Source organism: Balaenoptera physalus (genome assembly GCF_965194825.1).
Source record: "Balaenoptera physalus genome assembly, chromosome: 7".
NCBI lineage: Eukaryota > Metazoa > Chordata > Mammalia > Artiodactyla > Balaenopteridae > Balaenoptera > Balaenoptera physalus.
Window position 1 is genome coordinate 120,852,578 of NC_138886.1, and position 20,227 is coordinate 120,872,804.

Genomic DNA, 20,227 nt, shown 5'->3' on the forward strand with positions numbered 1-20,227 from the left:
GGGCTATAGTCCTCATTTTGCCCCAAATAAAACTTAACTCACAACTCTCACATTGTGCTTTTTTTTTTTTTTTTAGTCGACACGCCGGACTGAACCTCTGAAGAACCAAAACACTGAAATGGCAGCATAAAAAAAGCACTTAGAATTTCAAAAGGGACAGGTATTTCTACTTCCAAATGCACCCTCGATTCTAACCTCAAACTGATGTGGGATTCTGGAGGTGTGAGAATCAGGGAGGCACAGGGGATGATTATATGATTGTAACCATGCACTGTAACAACACATACATAACTATATGTAATGTTCAACCTTCAAGCCCCTCCGAACCCACACGATCCAAGAAATCTACAACATTAGAAGTGCTTAAAAAATAAAAAACAAAAATGTTTTTTATCTTTAGATCTAACTGCCAATTTACAAGAAATACAGGAAACAGAGAAACATGTTAAATGACAGCTCAGCAACACAATCAGGAAAACTCAAAATGGGAAACAAATGACCTGATCTGTTCGTTTCTTCAACAAATACACAGTAAGGAAAAAAAAAAAAAAAAAAAAAAAAAGGGAAGGGGAGCCCTATAGAATTTTTTTTAAAGATTTAAAAGATATATCAACCAGTTTCAATGTACAATTTTTTATGAAACAACTGGGGAAATGTGAAATAGACAAGATCATTGATTACAAGGAATTATTTATTTTTTAGATGTAATAGCCTTTAAAAGAATTATTATCTTTCAGACATACATAATGCAATATATATAGAAAAACAGCAACCCAGAGCTGAAGAGTAGTTAAAACAGACCCCAATGCAGAACTTGGCTCAATGTTCTTTGGATTAGGATTTGCACGCTACTTTTTTTTTTTTTAATTCCTTTAAAAAAAGACTTGCAATCACCATTACCATTTAACAGTTTACTAGAGGTCCTAGCCAGTGCAGTCAAGCAAAGGCAGATGGGGAGGGGATAGCTATAAGGATTAGGAAGAAACAAAATTGCCACTGCTCGCCAATGATATGACTATATCTTAAAGACATCACAAATAAGTCATTAGAATTAGTAAGAGTTGAACAAAGTTGATGAATTTTCAAAAATCAATATTCAACAACTGAATTTCAAAATATACCAGCATATAAAGTATTAAATTTCCAAATAAAAACAGCATTAAATAGCAATAGCATTAAAAAATTACCTAGAAATGAGTGTAACAAAGAATGAAGACAAAAGTCAACAGGGAAGACTAAAGACATTTAAAATGACCCAAATATATGGAGAAGTATATCATGTTCATGAATTGAAACATTCAAACTGATCTACAGACTTAATAAAATGCCAATCAAAAAACCAAACAGGAACTAACACAATACTGTAAATCAACTATACTTCAATTTAAAAACAGAACAAGGGCTTCCCTGGTGGCGCAGTGGTTGAGAGTCTGCCTGCCAATGAGGGGACACGGGTTCGAGCCCTGTTCTGGGAAGATCCCACATGCCGCGGAGCAAATGGGCCCGTGAGCCACAGTTGCTGAGCCTGCGCGTCTGGAGCCTGTGCTCCGCAACAAGAGAGGCCGCGATAGTGAGGGGCCCGTGCACCGCGATGAGGAGTGGCCCCCGCTTGCCACAACTAGAGAAAGCCCTCGCACAGAAACGAAGACCCAACACAGCCATAAATAAATAAATAAAGCACACCTAGTATAGTGTAATTAAAAAAAAAAAAAAAACAGAACAAAACCCAAACCCTAGGGCGTTTCTGTGACAAACTCAGCTAAACGTTAGGGCGTTTCTGTGACAAACTCAGCTAAAATTTACATAGAAATGAAAAGGCCCAGGAATAATTAAGACACTCTTAAAGATAAGGTGAGAGGACTTGCTTTACCAGACACTGAGGCTGTTTATAAAGTTAGAGTGATTAAAACAGAGTGCTTTTGACATAAAGCTAGAAAAATAACCAACAGTACAGAATAAGGAGTCTAGAAATAGACCCTCCTTTATATATGACCCTTGATATATATCAGAGGTGGCTCTATAAAAGAGTGGGTAAGAAAATGGTTTTCTTAGTAAGTAGCATTGGTACCACGGGCTACCTCCATGAAAAAAAAAAAAAATTAAATACACCTTTATCCATACACACCCACAAAAATCACTCAGATGGTTACAGACTTGAATGTGAGAGGCAAATAAAGCTCTTACAAAACAATACGGAAAAATACCTTCATGACCTCAGGGTAGGGAAATTTTTCTTACGACAAAAAGCATTAGCCATAACACAAAAGATTATGACACAGGACCACATTACAATTAAGAACATCTGTTCATAGTCTGTCCATTAGGAGAATGTTATAGACTGAATGTTTGTATCCCACCAAAATTTATATATTGAAAACTAAAAATTTTATATATTGAATCCCCAATGTAGTGGTATTTGGAGGTGACTGGATCATGAGGGTGGAGCCCTCGTGAATAGGGTTAGTGCCCTTATAACAGAAACCTCAGAGAGCTCCCTTGAGGACACAGAAAAAGATGGCAGACTATGAACCAGAAGCAGCTCCTTCTCACCAGACACAGAGTCAGCCAGTGCCTCAATCTTAGACTTCCGGCCTCTAGAACTGTGAGAAATCAATGTCTGTTGTTGAAGCTACCCAGTCTGTGGTATTTTTGTTATAGCAGCCCAAGCAGACCAAGACAGAGAGTGAAATACCACCCACAGAATAAAAGATACTTACAACACATTTAACAAAAAGCTTGTTTATAGAAAATAAATAACTTTTACATACCTCTAAGACAGATACGCCAATAGAAAAATCAACAAATGACTTGAATAGGTACTTCAAAAATTTTTTTCAAATGGCTCTTCAGCATGACAAGACGCTGACTCTCTTTGGCTACCAAGGAAATGCAGATTAAAACCACAATCAGAATCCATAACCTAGCCAGCAGATGGACAAACTTAAAAGTCGGACATCATCGAGTGGTCAGTGAATGTGGAGCCAGGGAGGCTCTCATACACGTTTACCTGAGTGTAAAGTGGAACACCACCATGGAGAACATAGCCTACGACCTAACAAGTTCACACCCAGACCGATGAAATTTGTGCACATACCCACTAGGATACATGGATAGTATTCAAAATAGCACTGCCTGCACCCACCAAAAACCGTTAAGAACTCAAAGATCCATCAGTAGTAAAATGAGCAGGTACACTGTGGTGTATTTATAAAAAAGAATGATATAGTCTAGAGCAACATCACAAACGCTACTACTTGCAGCAAAGAAGATTCTTCAAAATCATGCTGCATAAAAGCAAGAAACAGGGCTTCCCTGGTGGTGCAGTGGTTAAAAATCTGCCTGCCAATGCAGGGGACACGGGTTCGAGCCCTGGTCCAGGAAGATCCCACATGCTGCAGAGCAACTAAGCCCAAGCACTACAACTACTGAGCCTGCGCTCTAGAGCCTACGAGCCACAACTACTGAGCCCATGTGCCGCAACTACTGAAGTCCATACGTCTAGAGCCCGTGCTCTGCAACAAGAGAAGCCACCACAATGAAGAGCCCGCGCACCGCAACGGAGAATAGCCCCCCACTCGCCACAACTAGAGAAAGCCCGAGCAGAGCAACGAAGACCCAACGCAGCCAAAAATAAATAAATAAATTAATTAATATTTTTTAAAAAGCAAGAAACAAAAAAATATTTACTGTATGATTCCATTTATTTAACCTTCAAAAACAGGGCAAAGCTAAATTATAATCCCATTGATGCATACTTAGACGATCAAACCATAAAGTAAAGCGAAAAAAGTGACTAGACAAAGAGAAAACAGTATTTATCTCTAGGGAAAGGGAAGGGGTTGTGATCAGCAAGCTTCTGGAGTACAGTAATCCTTTATTTTCTTAACCTGAGTGGGTTGCAAAGGTGCTTGCCTTGTAATAATTCATTAAGCTGCACAAGTATGCTTTACGCATTTTTCTGACGTGTGTTATATACGTCACAATTCAAAAGTCTGAAAAGTTAGAAATTTATCCTAAATATCTCTAATTCTACTAACATTTAGTGTGGATTTATTATTCTTTTTTTCTTCCCTATCCTAAACCCCTCTAGTCAAATCTTATTTACAGTGTCAATCAGTTACAGATAACAGGTTCATAAGTATCTACACTGACTTTCATTTGTTCTAAGCACAGATTCTTCCAAAGAACCTCCTCTAAATGGTAGTGTTTTAGAACTGTTTAAACAGGTCCACAGACTCCCTATGATTTTATGTATTTACTTCAGCTGATGATTTTATAGGCTTAATTCATAACTCCTGAAGTCTTTTTCAACTGAAATTTTTAACTGGAACCACAACACAAAATGGGATTTAACCGACTATTTTCTCAATTCTCCCAAGAACAGTTCATAAGTAATGCTCTACGTGCACAGGAACAAAGTCAATTCATTACATCATGACATTAGGGTAAGAGGGGTAGAGTACACGTACCAAACAATTATTCATTGACCGAGTAATTTTAGTTAACTTTCTATGGACTTCTTTTTGTGGAGCAATGACAATAATTACAGGTGACATTTGAGGTACAAATCCTCAGGCTCTATATATGAAAATCAAAACTAAGCTCACTTCTTTCCAATGACCTTCCTGAGGATATCCAACCAGTATTTGATTGGCTTTCCATTGGTATTTTAGGCTAATTTCATCAAGGCACCACTTTACAATACCAAGTTCTTTTTCCTAGTTCATTAGTAACATCTTGAATTACAGCACTTCATAAACTTAGTATGGGTTAGTTCTCCCTAAATGTGTGACCTAACCCTTATCCAAGCACACAAATTTGGGAAGTCCCCTACTCCACACATATTAAGTAGGAAATACAGGTGCAGAAAATGTTTACAAGGTAGTTGGCAACAGAATGTGAAGGGTGTCAAATGTATTAAGAACATTGCTTAGAATAAGTATCAGATGAACCCTAGAATTATTTGCTCATTTCTAAAAATAATTCTGAGTAGACTGTTTGAAAGAGTTTTGACCTTCTGCTGACAGACAGCCATTAAATGGTAGTGGCAGTGTTCTATTAACTTGATTTTAAGAATTTCTAAAAAACCCTTTACTGAGGATTCACGATGTAACCATTTCATGTTTTTTAAAGGGTTGAATTAATGTTGCCAAATTCAACTTTGGAGCCAAACGCCTCACTCATTAGAACCATGCCACCAATGTCATCGGTAGATGCCAGATGAAACTAAAATCAACTTGTCACCTACTGATGACATCATGCACAAACGTAACCTCTGAAAAGCCATAGCAAAGTTAAATTATCCTAACTCAGAATACATTTCTTGGATTTCTGAGCTATACCACAACTTTACACTATCAGTAATTTGTTTTTGCTTACAAATCTCCATGCAAGAAACTTAGTTCACTAAAAAATTACTCTTGGATTACTTTATTAATGTTTTCTACCTGCAGCTGCCATCAAACAAAGAACTTCATTATTCTTATTCACAGCAAGCGACGAGCTCCAACTGTCTTAGCAGCATTTAGAGTTTTTAGCAACAATTCTACCATCCATTTTCAAACCACTGTATTCACTACACATTAGCAGATATTAATAAATGCCTTCCTCCCAGTAATTTTTTCTGGGAATTTAGAATACATTCATGTATTCAAATATTATGCAACCATTAAAAATTATTAAGGTAAGCTTTTGTAACATAAGGCAATGTTTTTAATATTAACTGAAAAAGGTCCCGCCTCATACATGGCATTACCAGCTTCATGCGCTAGGAATACAGAACACTTAAGTCTCCTTTCACCCCCACACCACATCCAAACAATCAGCACGTCTGCCTGATCTCACCTCAGAAGCTATACTGAACCCATCGGCTCTGCATCTGTCCCTCTGCCCGTCAGAGCACCGCCACCTCCCTTTGACCGACCACACTTCCCTCCCTGCTCCCGCTCCCTTCCAATCCACCTGCTCACACGGCGGCCGAATAATCTTCTAAAATTACTAACATATCGCTCCCCCATCACTCTTTAGGAAAAAGTGCCCAAACCTTAAAATGCAGGATTTCAACCTCGCTTAACTACCTCTTCAGCCTCAGCCCCTCCCCACCCAGCTCCTAACGCCTTCCTCCCTGAGGGTCCCCCGCCTGTACCTGCACCTGTACCCGAACTCTCAGGACCCCCACTCCACCCTCCCTCACCTGCTTGACCCCTCATTTTTCAGTTCTCGCCTCCAATGGTGCATCTTAGGTTCCCCCCTACATGTCCTCACGCCCGTACTGCTTCTTTACAGCATTTCCCACAACACCACTGTAACTGGTTCTTGTGGAATTATCATTTATTTTAATGGCGCTCACTCGCTCTCAGCAGAGCACAGACTCGGTGAGAGAGACTCACATCATTCTTGTTTGCTGCTCTATCCCGAGCTCCTGGCATGGTGCCTGGCCCATAAAAGAGGCTAAGAATTATTTGCTGAATGGAATATACATAGAATTAAGTCTAGAAAAAAGATACCAAAACAATCAGCTATCCATGGGCAGTAGGATTACGAGTGATCTCAATTTACTACCTTTTCTCATTCACATTTTTTGCAATAAGCACATTTGCTTTTATTATTTACAAGTTAATTCTTTCCTACTCATATTTTACAATAAATGTTACTTGGACTAATTTTAGATTTATAAAAAAAAGTTGCAAAGATTGTACAAAGAGGTCCCGAAGCCCTCTCACTCAGTTTCCCAGACTGTTAACATCTTACGTGTCCAGGGCACATTCTTCTCAGCTAAGAAACTGACATTGATACATTACCACTAAGTCAAGCCCAGACATGCCATTCTCTGGCTCACCAGCTTCTCTTTTACTGTCTTGTCTCTATTCCAGGGTCCCATCCAGGACACCGCATTGCATTTAGTCAATGCGTCTCCCTCCACTCCTCTGGTCTTGACAGTTTCTCAGTCTTTCCTTGTTTTTCATGACCTTGTCCTGCAAAACATGCCCTCAGTCTAGCTTTGTCTATTGTTTCTCTTGTGCTTAGACTGGGGTTATGGGTCTTTGGAAAGAATATCACAAAGGCAAGTGCCCTTCTCGTCGCATACTGGGGGTATGTGACATCCATATGGCCTCAGGGCTGGTGGGAACATCCAGTACTCGGTTATAACAGTGTTCGCCACCTTTCTCCACTGCAGAGTTACCATATTTCCTCCTCTATTCTTTGGAAGTCAGTCACTAAGTCTAGCCCACCCTCAAAGGAGAAGGAGGTAGGAATTAAGCTCCTCCTCCATGAGGGTGGAATAGCTACATAAATTATTTGGAATTCTACATGGGAGACTTGTCTTTTTCCCCCCATTTATTTATTTGTATGTATATGTACTCATTTATATTTATCTTACACTTTGGTTATAATCCAATTCTACCTTATTGGTTTTTGCTCAAACGGTTCCAGGTTTGGTCACTAGGTACTCTCTCAGGTTAGTTCCAGTGTTCCTTTGACACGCCTTCATCTTTTTGTTTTTGAGCACTTCCTTCCTCTGGTACTACACATACCCTGGGCTCATCTTGTATTTTCCCTGCCCCAGGTCTAGAATTAGCATTTCTCCAAGGCAAGCCAAGTCATCACTAAGCCCTGAAGTTAACCATATAAGATTATTGTGAACCCAGGATAATCTATGTGAATGTCACGATGTAATCTGTTTAATGGCTACACTAAGTATAAGTAAGTTTAACCTCTGAGCACCCAAGCCAAAATTGCCACAAAGGACTCTCAGGTATAATAGCAACATTTGCACCATTTCTTTTACTATATTCTTCTGTTTTGTTTTCAAAACTAATCTGAGTTGGGTGGGTAGAATAGGTTTGATATTTTGTCTTCATTCTTCAGATAAGAAAAACGAGAAACAGACGTGAAGACAGTGAGTGCCGTCGGGGAGCTGGACATAACACAGCCAGTATATCCCATCTTGTGCCTTCTCCCTCCTGGATGGCGATGACACTGCCACTTTGGGCCCCTGTGCAACACAGCTGTAACAACATGGCTGAAGGACGGTTCCTACCACTCCACTGAACATCCTACTGGCTTCACAGGAGTCCCGTTAAACCAAAACTTTTCTCAATACACCAATATTCGTTCAATAAAAAAAAAGGAAAAAAGACGCCGAAACACTATAAAATAAGACTAGCTAATATGTTAAACAGATGAATATTTTATAAAGTAGCAAACTTTTAACACGCTTCTACTGGATGTATGCCAATATATTAAACACTGTAAGAAGGGAGGATGAAATAAACAGCATCCGTGGCTGTCCACGGTTCACTAATATCCCAGCCCCACAAAATTTAGAAATAAGGAAAATAAGATTGCTCATCAAGAGTTAAGATATGTCACCAGTACATAATGGATCAGCTCTAAACAGAACAATGCAGACAGAAAAATAAATGACTTACAGGCCAACCCAAATTAGTAGGATAATTAGACAGAAAGATAGTGGGCTTAGTCTAGGAGGAAGGCAAGCTACAACCAAAACAAATAAGAAAAGTCAAGAAAGCAAACGTACAACAGAAGCAACACAGTTCACAACACAGGAGAGGCCCCTAAGCCAAACCTGAGAAGTCAGGGAAGGCCTTCCAGGGGCGTGAGGTGTAACCTGAGAAGCAAAGCACATGTACTAACTGGTATTACAGGCAGAGGAAACATGTTCAAAGACCTGGAGATATGCCGGCCAGGCACAAGCCCCAACCTGACATTTACAACGCCCAGCACAAGAGAACCAAAGAAGGCCTGTTTGCCACATGGCTAAATTTTAAGTTATAAAGCAAGTTAAACTATTCATGAAATATGTTCTATCCTCCTACATTGACAAATACACCTTATAGTGAGTTGGAAGTTTTGGCTCAGTTTTATAAATCTGAAGACAAATTGGTGACAATTTGGAAAATGCTGCAAAGCATTTAAAAAAAAGAAAAAAAAATTCCATCACCCAGGGAAAAAAAATCATTATTTTGGTGTATCTCCCTCCAAATTTGTGCGGGGTATGTGTGTGTATATAGTATTTTAAGAGAACTGGGATCACATTATACAAACAGATTTTACCCTTTTTTTTATATAAGCCCTTCCATTCTTATAGCTTATAATACAACACAGCAAGTCACCTTATTCAGTTACCCAATGTGCATTTTGCAGCTGGCTTATCTTAAGTCAGAATGCTCACAGTATGGTCACGTGTGCCCCACAGACCCCTGGAGATGCCCAAGATCTTTTTCAGGGGGTCTGTGGGGTTAAAACATTTTCATAATAACACATTTGTGTATGACTGAAATGATACACTTGCACCAGTTTCCTATTGCTACTGTAACAGACTGCCACAAACTGAGTGGTTTGAAACAATACAAATGTGTTCTCTCCCAGCTGCGGAAGTCAGGCGTGTACAATCAAGGTGTCTGCCGGGATGCGCTCCTTCTGGAGGCTCCGGGGGAGACGTCTTCCCTTGCCCTTTTCAGCTTCCTTCTCCGGTTGGGCCGCGGCCCCATCCTCTTAGTACCCCAGCCTCGGGTCTCGGACTCAGACTCCTGCCTCCGCCTTGCAAGGAGCTACCCAGATAATCCAAGAGAAATCGCTCCATCTCAAGACTCCTCACTTACTCAAAACTGGAAAGTCCTTCTACCATGTAAAGTAACCTATTTACAGGCCCCAGGAATCTCGGAGTGGGGGTGGGAGGGTTAGTGAGCCTACACAACAGTATCTTCTTTTCAACTCTACAGTATTTATGGTACAAGGCTGGCACCTAGCACGAAGCCAAGCAGTGGCACCAAGATGGACCAGCAGGTACTGTATTCTGTACCACCATGTTACCACCAGAGAACAAAGGCCTGCTTCCCTTCCAAATGTCCTTCACAAAACAGTAAAAGTTATTCACTTTACGAAATCGCCAACTCTTGAGTATACATCCTTTTAACGGGAAGAATACACAAAGCCTTTTTTTGTGTATACCGTGGAACAATGGTTCCTTCTTGAGGAAAAGCAAAAATTAAATTCTGGAAAACTTGTATTCACCAATGTGAGCCTGACAGCTTCCCAGCACTTAAAGACTTCTGATGGGATTGTGGGATTGGCGGCAACAAAATGTGACTTGTTGGTTTTCTGTAATAAAATGTGTGAACATTAGCAAGATCTGCATAAATCTGAATTATGGGCTGAACCGTGTCCCACCAAACGCGTACGATAAAAGCCCTCGCCTCCAGCACCTCAGAATGTGACCAGACTTGGAGGTAAGGCCTTTAAAAACGTAACTGAGGCTCAGTAAGGTCACTGGGGCAGGGCCTAATCCAGTAGGACTAGCACCCTCAAGGAAGACGCGATTAGGACGCAGATATACACAGACCGTGTGAGGACACAGGGAGAAGAATGCCATTTACAGGCGAAGGAGAGAGGCCTCAGCAGAAACCAACAACCCTGCCAAAACCTCCATCTTGGACCTTCAGACTCCAGAACCGTGAGGAAATTAACTTCTGTCGTTTAAGCCACCCAGTCTGTGGTACTTTGTTACCGCAGCCCCAGCAAACTGATAAATCAGTGCCTCAATTTCCAAATGACTAATGCACATTATGAAAGCATGCATGGGTAATAGATCCACTCAAAAGCACAAGATAGGCCAATGGATTTTAATGTAACGCAACGCAGAAAGTTCATTAGTATGGGTTCACTGACCACACTGCAATTAACCTTTAAGAAATTACCCTCTGTCGAGTTTGGGTGTAGTATCAAAGAAGGATATCCACAATGATCTGCAAAGGTTATGAAATTATTTCTTCTTTAACTATATATTTGTATAAGGCCAAATTTTCTTACATATTTCTCATAGGTTTCAACTGAACACATTACACGAGGTTGAATGAAGAAGCAGATCTAAGAATCTAGATGTTTCCTATGAAGCCAGACATTAGAGATAGTTACAAAAACAGGAAACGGCTCTTCTCACTCAATTTATTTTTACTTTGGAAAACAGTTATTTTTTCATAAAAGGTGTTATTAATGTTATAATATAACTAATTATTGTTATTTTTAAGTGAATTAATAAAGGATTGAAATTTAATTTTTAATATGGTAAACATTGATAGCTATAACCTACATTTAAAAAAAAAAAGCTTGTTGGGGTCTTCAATAATCTTTTAAGAATAGAAAGGGATCTTGAGAACAAAAGGTCTGAGAACTATTGCCTTAAAAAGTATACTTAAATATTAGTCAAAGTCAGGCATTTTGTGGATACTTTTTTTTTTTTAATGTCTGTGGTAGCTACTCCCTTTAAAATCTATCATAGCTGCAATCATCATGACCTTGTCACATGGAACATAAGTTTTGGACCTTCTGTTAATCATTTACCTATGACTTCCAGTACGCACAAAATTATTTGCAAAACAAAGACCCCCAACCCTGCCCACTTTTCATTAAGAGGCCTTCTAGTGGCTTCTATTCAGTCTTAGGTTTTGTTAGGCTTTTCAACTTCTTAAGGAAAACGAGCTGAATGTAAGTAAATAGCTCTGTTATAATTCCGAAATATAATTCTAAAATCACTGCTATCTAATATACATCAAACCTTCAGCAAAAAAAAATCACAATAATAATATACCTTGATGACTTCTGAAACTCTTCATACTGTCCATCTATTCCAAGATACTCTAAAATACATCTATGGATCCTGCCAGATCATCATAAATAATCAATGCCTGTACCATATAATACAGTACCCTTGTGGAATTAGGTCTTGTGATTCAAGTCAGCAATACTGATGGATGTTATCACAAAAGCCCTGTGAAAATCACTGCTGTTTACTCCAAGCATAGTCTTGAAAATCAGTCTAGTACATAGATAGGAACCACTTCATAATGTTACTCAAAAATGGATTATCTTAATATCAGTAATAGGGCTTCTGCTGAGAAACTGATTGGGTTTTTCTCTCATAAACCCTGTGAATCACTTAACTAAACAGGTCCCCTCATTTCACTTGCTGCTACAAAGCTTAGAGCCAAATTCCTAGTCTCCCCTCAGGAAGTAAGTAGTATATCACTAATAAGTATCCATTGGCCTCATTCATCTCTACATTTTACGTCATTTCAACCTGTTTTCCCTTTGCTTCAGCCTTCTCAAATACTTATGTTAATTACTGAATTTTGTGTATCTTTATACGCTGCTTTACGTCCTTTCTTTCAAACGAAGTAAAGCATTAGGATATTACTCACCGTAAATACATTAGCACTTTTACCTAACAAGATATAAGATCCTGGTTAATATGAATCCACTTCTAAGACACAGCCCAGTTTCCTGGGGCTGATGCCATGCTTCTGTGTCTGCAGGACAAAGGGCTGGGCCCTGGACTGCGAGGTTTGGCCACATCCTAGGAGGCATCCTGTCGACGGCCAGCCAGCTTCTGGCATGGTCCCTCTGCGTCCACTTCGCCAGGCCTTTCCTGCTGAAATTTCTAGTAGAGACAGTTCTGACAAACACACCACCCAGAGGGTACGTGACAAATAAAATCACAACATTTTGAATAAAGCGAAATCTAACAGTAGATATTCACATGAAAGTGCTGGAACCTCAGAAGGTAAGTTAAGTTCGAGCAGAGGTGGAAGGGTCACAAGACCTAGAACAGAACAGTCCACCTCTCAGCCCATGCAGCTGTACGTGGTTTCTGAGCTCTGAGGCTCAGGATGCGATACGTATGTGAAACAGAATACAACAGTCTATGTGGTGTCTCTGCATTCCATTCCCAGTGATTATATGTCCCAAAGTCTTGGAAAAAAAACGTAACACCTGACATTTGAATTTAGTATTTCCGAAGTTTGTTTAAGGTTCTCCATAGACAGGAAACAGAGGCAATCAGGAGTGAGCCCTCTGGATGGTACCGTTGCTTGCCCACTTCCTCTCTCGGTTTGTGACACTACCATTTACACACAATCTAGAAAGCTGGGAGTGACTTCTGATACAGCAAGTAAGCCATACTATTCACAATTCACGCCTGACGAAGAGGGATATAAGAATCTAAATGTTAAACTCATTACCATCATTAACACAAATTAATCGTTGAGAGTTAATTTGCTGAACAGTGGCCGACTCTAGTTTTCACCCCGTCAGTCAGTTTTCTTACTCCCAGTGAGAGCCGTACATTTAAGAATAACACTGCAGGTGTACAGAGGAACGCTCGTGTGTTTCATCTTCAATGAAGCAAGAACCTTATGGTTCTCTTTAATGAATACAACTCTGACAACAAAACCTTGGCACTCCCTTCCTGCTACTTGTAATGAAAAATTTTGCATTTTCCAAAGAATCTGAATTTTAGACTTAAGTGACTCACTCAATATACTTAATATAAATACATATCAAGTCTAATTTTTCAGCTTTTTCCTAGTTTAGATTTTCAATACTACTAATTAGTCATCATTATTAAGGATAACTTCTATTTTTTAGTCACAGTGTGTTCTGGATTATTTAGGATTCACTGTGAGCAGACAAGGCTGATTTCATTTTTGAGATTTGGGTCCATCTCTTTGTTTTCAAAACAAGGGCTAGCTATGTAACAAATAAGTAACTCAATTATCCACTGGAGTCAGGGGAGTCCAAAGTGGTTTATCTCTACAACCTAAATCCTAATTCAGAGTCGTATTTTAGTTTTAGAGCTACATCTCTTTTTAATACTACCAGAAATGTTCCTGACATCTCACTTGAATGCTAAATTAAAAGGAAATTGTTCAAGTTGGGGGAACAAAGTCTAATACACCTAAAGGGGAAGGAACACAGAAGAAAAGAGTACCACTACTAGTTACAGAGGAAAAAACTTAGGCAAAGCGACTTGCAAGGGTTACAGAGCGAGTAACTGGCAAAGCCAAGATGTAAGTTCAGGTCTACAACTTGAAAGCCAATGAACATAAGATTTCTACTCAACACATATGCCAAACACTACCAGCTCTTTCCAGTGATTAATTATTCTTTGGTATTCTAGAGAGATATTGAGTCATAAAAGAATATTTAAGACTCAACTGCTTGTCCACTGTCTACTTCCATGCTCCATACACAGAGCAGACACAGAGGTGAGCTCTCTTCTTGGGCACCTGCCGTGGCCCAGGCAGGGAGGTCTCGCTGAGGCCCGCACTTCTTCTACCGCAAGGCTGTCCTCTCCCAGCTACGGAACAGAACCACTTCGGCTCTGCCGAAAGAAAAGATATCACCATCCTACCAAGGACATTCACTGTCTCACAACCTAATACCTTTTCCTACCGCTGGGCCTTCATGCATTATCTCCCTTTCCAGAACACTCCAAAATTCTAAACAGGTATTGAAATAATATCCTTTTTTCGAGATGTAAAATTTATAATCTGTACCACCCAATTTGACACTCAGATAGCTGTCCTCAACTGCTGTTCCACAACTTGTACCTTCAACTAGGCTAACTCAGAGGACAGACTCTGTACGGGAAACATTAATGGTTGCTTACCCTATGGTCATTCCAACTTCTCCCTTGTTTACAGAACCTTAATTTTGTTTGGTTGGTAATGTGCCTAACTGCAGGGAACAAATCATGATTGTTCTAACCAGTCAATAATCCTCCTAGTCAGTGATCAGTCTAGGTGTGGTCATGTAACCCACTTCTGGCCAGTGATGTAAGAGTGTGTTCTGTGTTCTAGAAAATTGTCCTCCCTGATAAAGAAAAAAAAAAAAGAACAAAAAAAGACCCTTTCTTCCCCCCTTGCCCCTTCCTTCCTACGTGACACTGTGTCCTATGGAAAACCATGAGTGAAGACATCACCAACACTGGATGGCAGTGTGGAAAGATGGAAAGAGCTAGGTCCTCCTGTGTCTTTCTACTGCCCTGCATTACTCCTCTGTTTCACATACAGGGCCAAGGAGCTACTGAAACACAGAAAAGTGGGTATACTGTTAAATTTCACCTGGTTTTTTCAAATTATGAATACATGTGTTTAGCTGGTTTATAACTTGTAATTAAAATTAGGAAAAACTCCATCAATGATGAGGCGAGCCAATGATTTATAACAGCAAAATACTGCTGCTGCTGTTTTTAAATCAAAGAACATTCAACAAAATAGCCGGAGAAGATACAAGGCAGTGAGAACCTGAAGTGCCAACATTGCGAGAAGAAGTGAAACAGGTAAACCCAACAGCCTCGGCCACTGTTTGCCCTGAGTCGTTTCCTGGTTCAGAGCAGCACCGTGACTGAGAGGCCCAGCTGGGAGCTTTCACCAGTCTCACGGGGCCACAGAGACAAAACCACCAAGGCAAGTGGACTTGAACGGGCCAATATCCTGGAGAAAAGAGACAGAACAGTTCATGCCAAAATGCTTTTCCTTAAAAATATCTACAATTCCTAAACTTCATGAGCAAGAGGTTGAGAAACCAAGCACACAGCAGTGGTTAAGAGAGTAAAATGATAAGCAGAGCTGTCATTAGTTTCAAAATGCCAGAGAGACAGAAACTGAATTTCAGGGCCCAAGAAAGAGAAAGAGTCTTGGTATACACACTTTAGTAGGCTTTCTACTAAAATCCTCAAGGGGCTGTGCCCTAAAAATAAAGTCAGCCCAAAATAGACTAACCCTCAGAAAGTCTGAAACCAGGCTGCAAATTCTCTCCATCTTTGATGGGATCATTGTAATTGGATCCTAGACTACCTGCCTGCCAAAAAAACCTAAATACACTATGGTGAAGATATCATCCAGAGCATCTATAATTATTTGTATACAATATCCAGCATTCCGTAAAAAATTACAAAGCCCATCCACAGTCAGGGCCAAAAGACTGAAAACCAAGAGGAAAAAGAGGCAAAAGATACAGACCCGCAGGTGATCCATACATTAGAAGACTCAGACACAGACTTTAAACAAGTGATTAATATGGAAAAACACACACACACAGAATTTCTCCCAGAATACATAAGTCTACTTAAAAATAATCAAACGGAGGGACTTCCTTGGCGGTCCAGGGTCAAAGAATCCGCCTTCCAATGCAGGGGACGCGGGTTCAATCTCTGGTCAGGGAGCTAAGATCCCACATGCCGTGGGGCAACTAAGCCCACGTGCCACAACTACTGAGCTTGCATGCCTCAACAAGAGAGCCTGCGTGCCGCAAACTACAGAACCCACGCACCCTGGAGCCTGCGCACCACACCTAGAGAGAAACCTGCGCACCACAGCTAGAGAGAAGCCCACAAGCCACAGCGAACAGCCTGCACCGCAACGAAAGATCCTGCGTGCCTCAACGAAGACCCCGCGTGCCGCAACTAAGACCCGATGCAGCCAAAAACATAAAGAAAAAAAATAATCAAATGGAAATTTCATGACTGATAAATAACTGAAATTCAAAACTTGATAGAAAACAATGAGATAGCACTACACACCTGTTGCAACAAATCCAGAACACTGACAACACCAAATGCTGACAAGGACGTGGAGCACTGGAACGCTCATTCACTGCCAGTGGGAATGCAAAATGGTACAGCCACTTTGGAAGACGGTTTGGCAGCTTCTCACAACACTAAACATAGTATTTGATCCAGCTATCGTGTTCCTTGGTATTTACCCTAATGAGTTGAAATATCCAAATGAAAAAAGGAAAATACAGAAAAGAGCATAAGAGACACAAGGATCTCAGTGAAAAGATGTAACACATGTGACTGGAGTCCTAAAAGCGGAGGCGGTGGGGGGGGGCAGGGGAGATGGCAGAAACAGTATTTGAGGACACACTGGTCAAAATTATCCAAAGATGAAATAAAAAAAAAAAAAATCAAGTCACAATTCAGGAGTTCTAGTAACCCCAGCCAGAATAAATACAAAGAAAACCACAGTTAGGCACACTATGGTTAAGCTTCTGAAAAACCAAAGACAAAGAAAAAAGCCTTAAAAGAAGCCAGAGCGGGGGAAAAATACAACTGATAGCTGACTTTTCAGCAGATGGCAAATGACACCAAATTACATCTTTAAAGTGTTCAAAGAAGATAAGAAGATAACTGTAGATCTGGAATACAGCTGCAAAAATATCCTTCAAAAATAAAGGTGAAACAAAGGCTTGTACAAAAACTGAGTGAATTTATTGCTAGTAGATAATTAAAAGAAATACTAATGAGAGTTCTTCAGGCAGAAAGATAACTATCCCAGACAGAAACATGAAAATGCAGGATAGAATGAAGAGCAATGGAAAAAGTAAAGCCACAAAATCTAAATAGACATTGACATAAGATGACAATAATAATGTCTCATGCAGTTTAAAATATATAAAGAATTAAAAGAGAGGACAACAATGGCACAAAAAGCAGGAGGGGGGATAAAAAGAGGTAAAGTATAGAAAGGCCCTTACATTTCCCATAAAGTGGTAAAAGTACTAATTTCTAGTAGAACTAATAAGAGTGCATGTTATAATCTCTAGAGTAACCCACCAAACAAAATATAAGAGAATGCATAACTAACAGGGTACTGGGGGGAAGAGAAAGAAAGCAAGGAAAAAAACCCAGCTGTGACAAATAGAACACAAATATAGTAGATTTGAACTTAAATATATCAGTGGTTACATTAAATGTAAATGGACTACATTTACATAAAACCAATGTGAAAAACAAAACTCATATATATGCTGGGTTTTGGTACAAAGATAGCCAAATATTTCAATGTAACCGAGTAAAAAGTCAAGAAACAGACCTACAGAAATACATCCACTTGATAGATGACAAAGATGTCAGTGCAGTACACTGGAGAATGGAAAGTTTTTTCAATATATGGGCCAACTAGTTATCCATATGGGGAAAAAATGAATCTGAAGACTTAACTCACATCACATATAAAAATTAATTGCAGGTAGATTATAAATCTAAATGTGAAAGACACAAAAAATAAAACTTCTAGGAGAAAACGAGAGAATATCTTCTTGACCTTGAGGTATGGGAAGCTATCTTAAACAGAACACAAAAAGTATAAAAAATAAAGGAAAAGATTAACTGGTTTTCATTAAAATTGACGACACCTTCATCAAAAGATTCCATTAAGAGTGAAAAGGCATACCACAGAGCAAGAGAAGACATTTGCAATACATAAACCTAACAAAGGACTCAATCAGAAAGCATAAAGAACTCTTATAAAATAGGCAAAAAGATTGAACAGGCACTTCAAAAGAGGCTATCTAAAAAGCCAATCAACATACCAAAGGCACTTAAACTCACAGGTCATTAGGCAAATGTAAATTAAAACCAAAATATGAGATTACTGCACCCACAATTAAAATAGCCAAAATTTTAAAAACTGATAACATCAAGTATTGGTGAAGGTGTGAAGCAACCAAAACTCTCACACACTGCTGACAGAATGTACAGGTTACAACCACTTTGGAACTATCTTTAACAGTACGTAGTAGCACTGAGACCCACACACCCTGTCATCTAAGATGCCATTCTGAGGTATAAATCCTACAGAACTGTGTACGTGATATGCACTAAAATATATGTATATGAAAATTCTCAGCACCATTATTATTAATAGCCAAAATCTAAAAAAAAAATTTTAATTAAAAAACCTAAATACCCTTTAACAATATATGATGGGTAGAACAGATAAATTGCAGCATATTTACACAATGGCATACTACATGGCAATGAAAATAAATTTAACCACTGCTATATAAACAAAACAGATGAATCAAAACATAAGTAAATGACACCACACTCAAGAGTATGTATAGTACAAATCCATTTATATAAAGTTTAAATACCTGCAAGAGTAATCTGTGGTGACAGAAATCAAAATAATAGTTACCTTTGAAACTGGAAGGGGGAACAGGGAGGATTCTGGGGGGACCGGTCATGTTTTATTTCTTGATTGAGGTATATGAGTGTGTTCACTTTGTAGAAATTCATTACCTTCCACGCTTGTGATGTGATGATTGTTGTGATGGTTAATACTATGTGTCAACTTGACTGGACTTCAGGATGCCCAGGTAGCTGGCAGAACATCATTTCTGGGTGTGTCCGTGAGGGTCTTTCCAGAAGAGATAGGCATTTGAATCGGTAGCCTAAAAACTTTGCTCTCGGCTTGATTTGGGATATCTTTCTTCTGCCCTGGGGCATCAGCACTCCTGGGTCTGGGCCTTCGCACTCAGACTGGGATTACGCCACTGGCTGCCCTGGTTCTCAGGCCTTTGGGTCTGGACTGGAACTACACCACCAGCTCTCCCGGGCCCCCAATTTGCAGACGGCAGACGGTGGGACTTAGCCTTCACAGTCACATGAGCCAATCTTTCATAATAAATCTCCTTCTACATGCCTCTCTCTCTCTCTCTCTCCCATCAGTTCTGTTCTTCTGACAGCTCCAATTACAGCTGTATACCTCTCTGTACTATGTATACTAAAATTTTAAAGTTTACCCATATACAAGGCTTTCTTTTGGGGTAATGAAAACTAGACACAAGTGGCAGTTGCATAACACTGTAAAGGTACTAAATGCCACTGAATTGTACACTCTTAAAATGGTTAAGTTTATGTTATATGAAATACCACAGTTAAAAAGAAAAGTAACCCCAAGACTTAACCTCAGTAAAACAATGTATATATTCATTAGCAGACATTCATGACTATAAATATTAAGAGTTGTAATGCCAAACTTACCTACTACTGTGTCACCATCTAACAAGTTGTCATCTTCAGAAGTCTGAAAGTCCATAATCACACCTGCTCCGTCTAAAAGCTCCTCATCACTACTTGCACTAGTTATACTGTTGTAGCTGTTTCTATAGTAGCCTCTATGAAACAGCTGCTCAGACTCCATTTAGCTGTCTGGTTATCTGAAAAAACAAAGGGGGAGAAATGGCTTTAACATTTTCCCAACATATAATAAAAATCACCTACTTTAACAAGTCGAAGGAAACTTCTGATCTCTGTATTAAAAATATATATATACTAACTTCATTCACTGTAACAATAGCTAACTCTATTGTGTTAAGTCTTTGGGGATCATTTAATAATTCTATTCTCACCAAGAAGCTGTAAAAAGGAATGAAGAATTTCTTCAGGTAGTGGTATAAAACAATCTCCAAGATCAATTGTTAAGTTAAAACACAAAGTACAGAGAAGGGTTTATAGTACACTACAATATATGTCGGGGGTCCCCCCGAAAAAGGGGGGCTGTGGTAAAGGATGAAATACAGTCCACAACTGGTTGTGTATGTACAGACCATCTCTGGAGGGAGTTCCAAGAAAGCT

The 20,227-nt window shown here is 39.5% G+C and overlaps 1 protein-coding gene across 6 annotated transcripts in view; it reads right to left on the minus strand.

Moving 5' to 3' along the window:
• Nucleotides 1-20,227, minus strand: part of CLCN3 (chloride voltage-gated channel 3) — an 84,432-nt gene that overhangs the window by 53,056 nt on the left and 11,149 nt on the right. For 4 of the 6 annotated variants that reach the window (XM_082468863.1, XM_082468862.1, XM_082468866.1 and 1 more), the window contains exon 2: nt 19,634-19,809. In XM_082468863.1, coding sequence (XP_082324989.1) covers nt 19,634-19,793 — 160 coding nt within the window. In that variant the 5' untranslated portion in view covers nt 19,794-19,809. Of the gene's footprint in view, nt 1-2,768; nt 2,877-19,633; nt 19,810-20,227 lie in introns of those variants that run through there. The other 2 variants (XM_082468867.1, XM_082468869.1) reach the window with 2 other exon arrangements.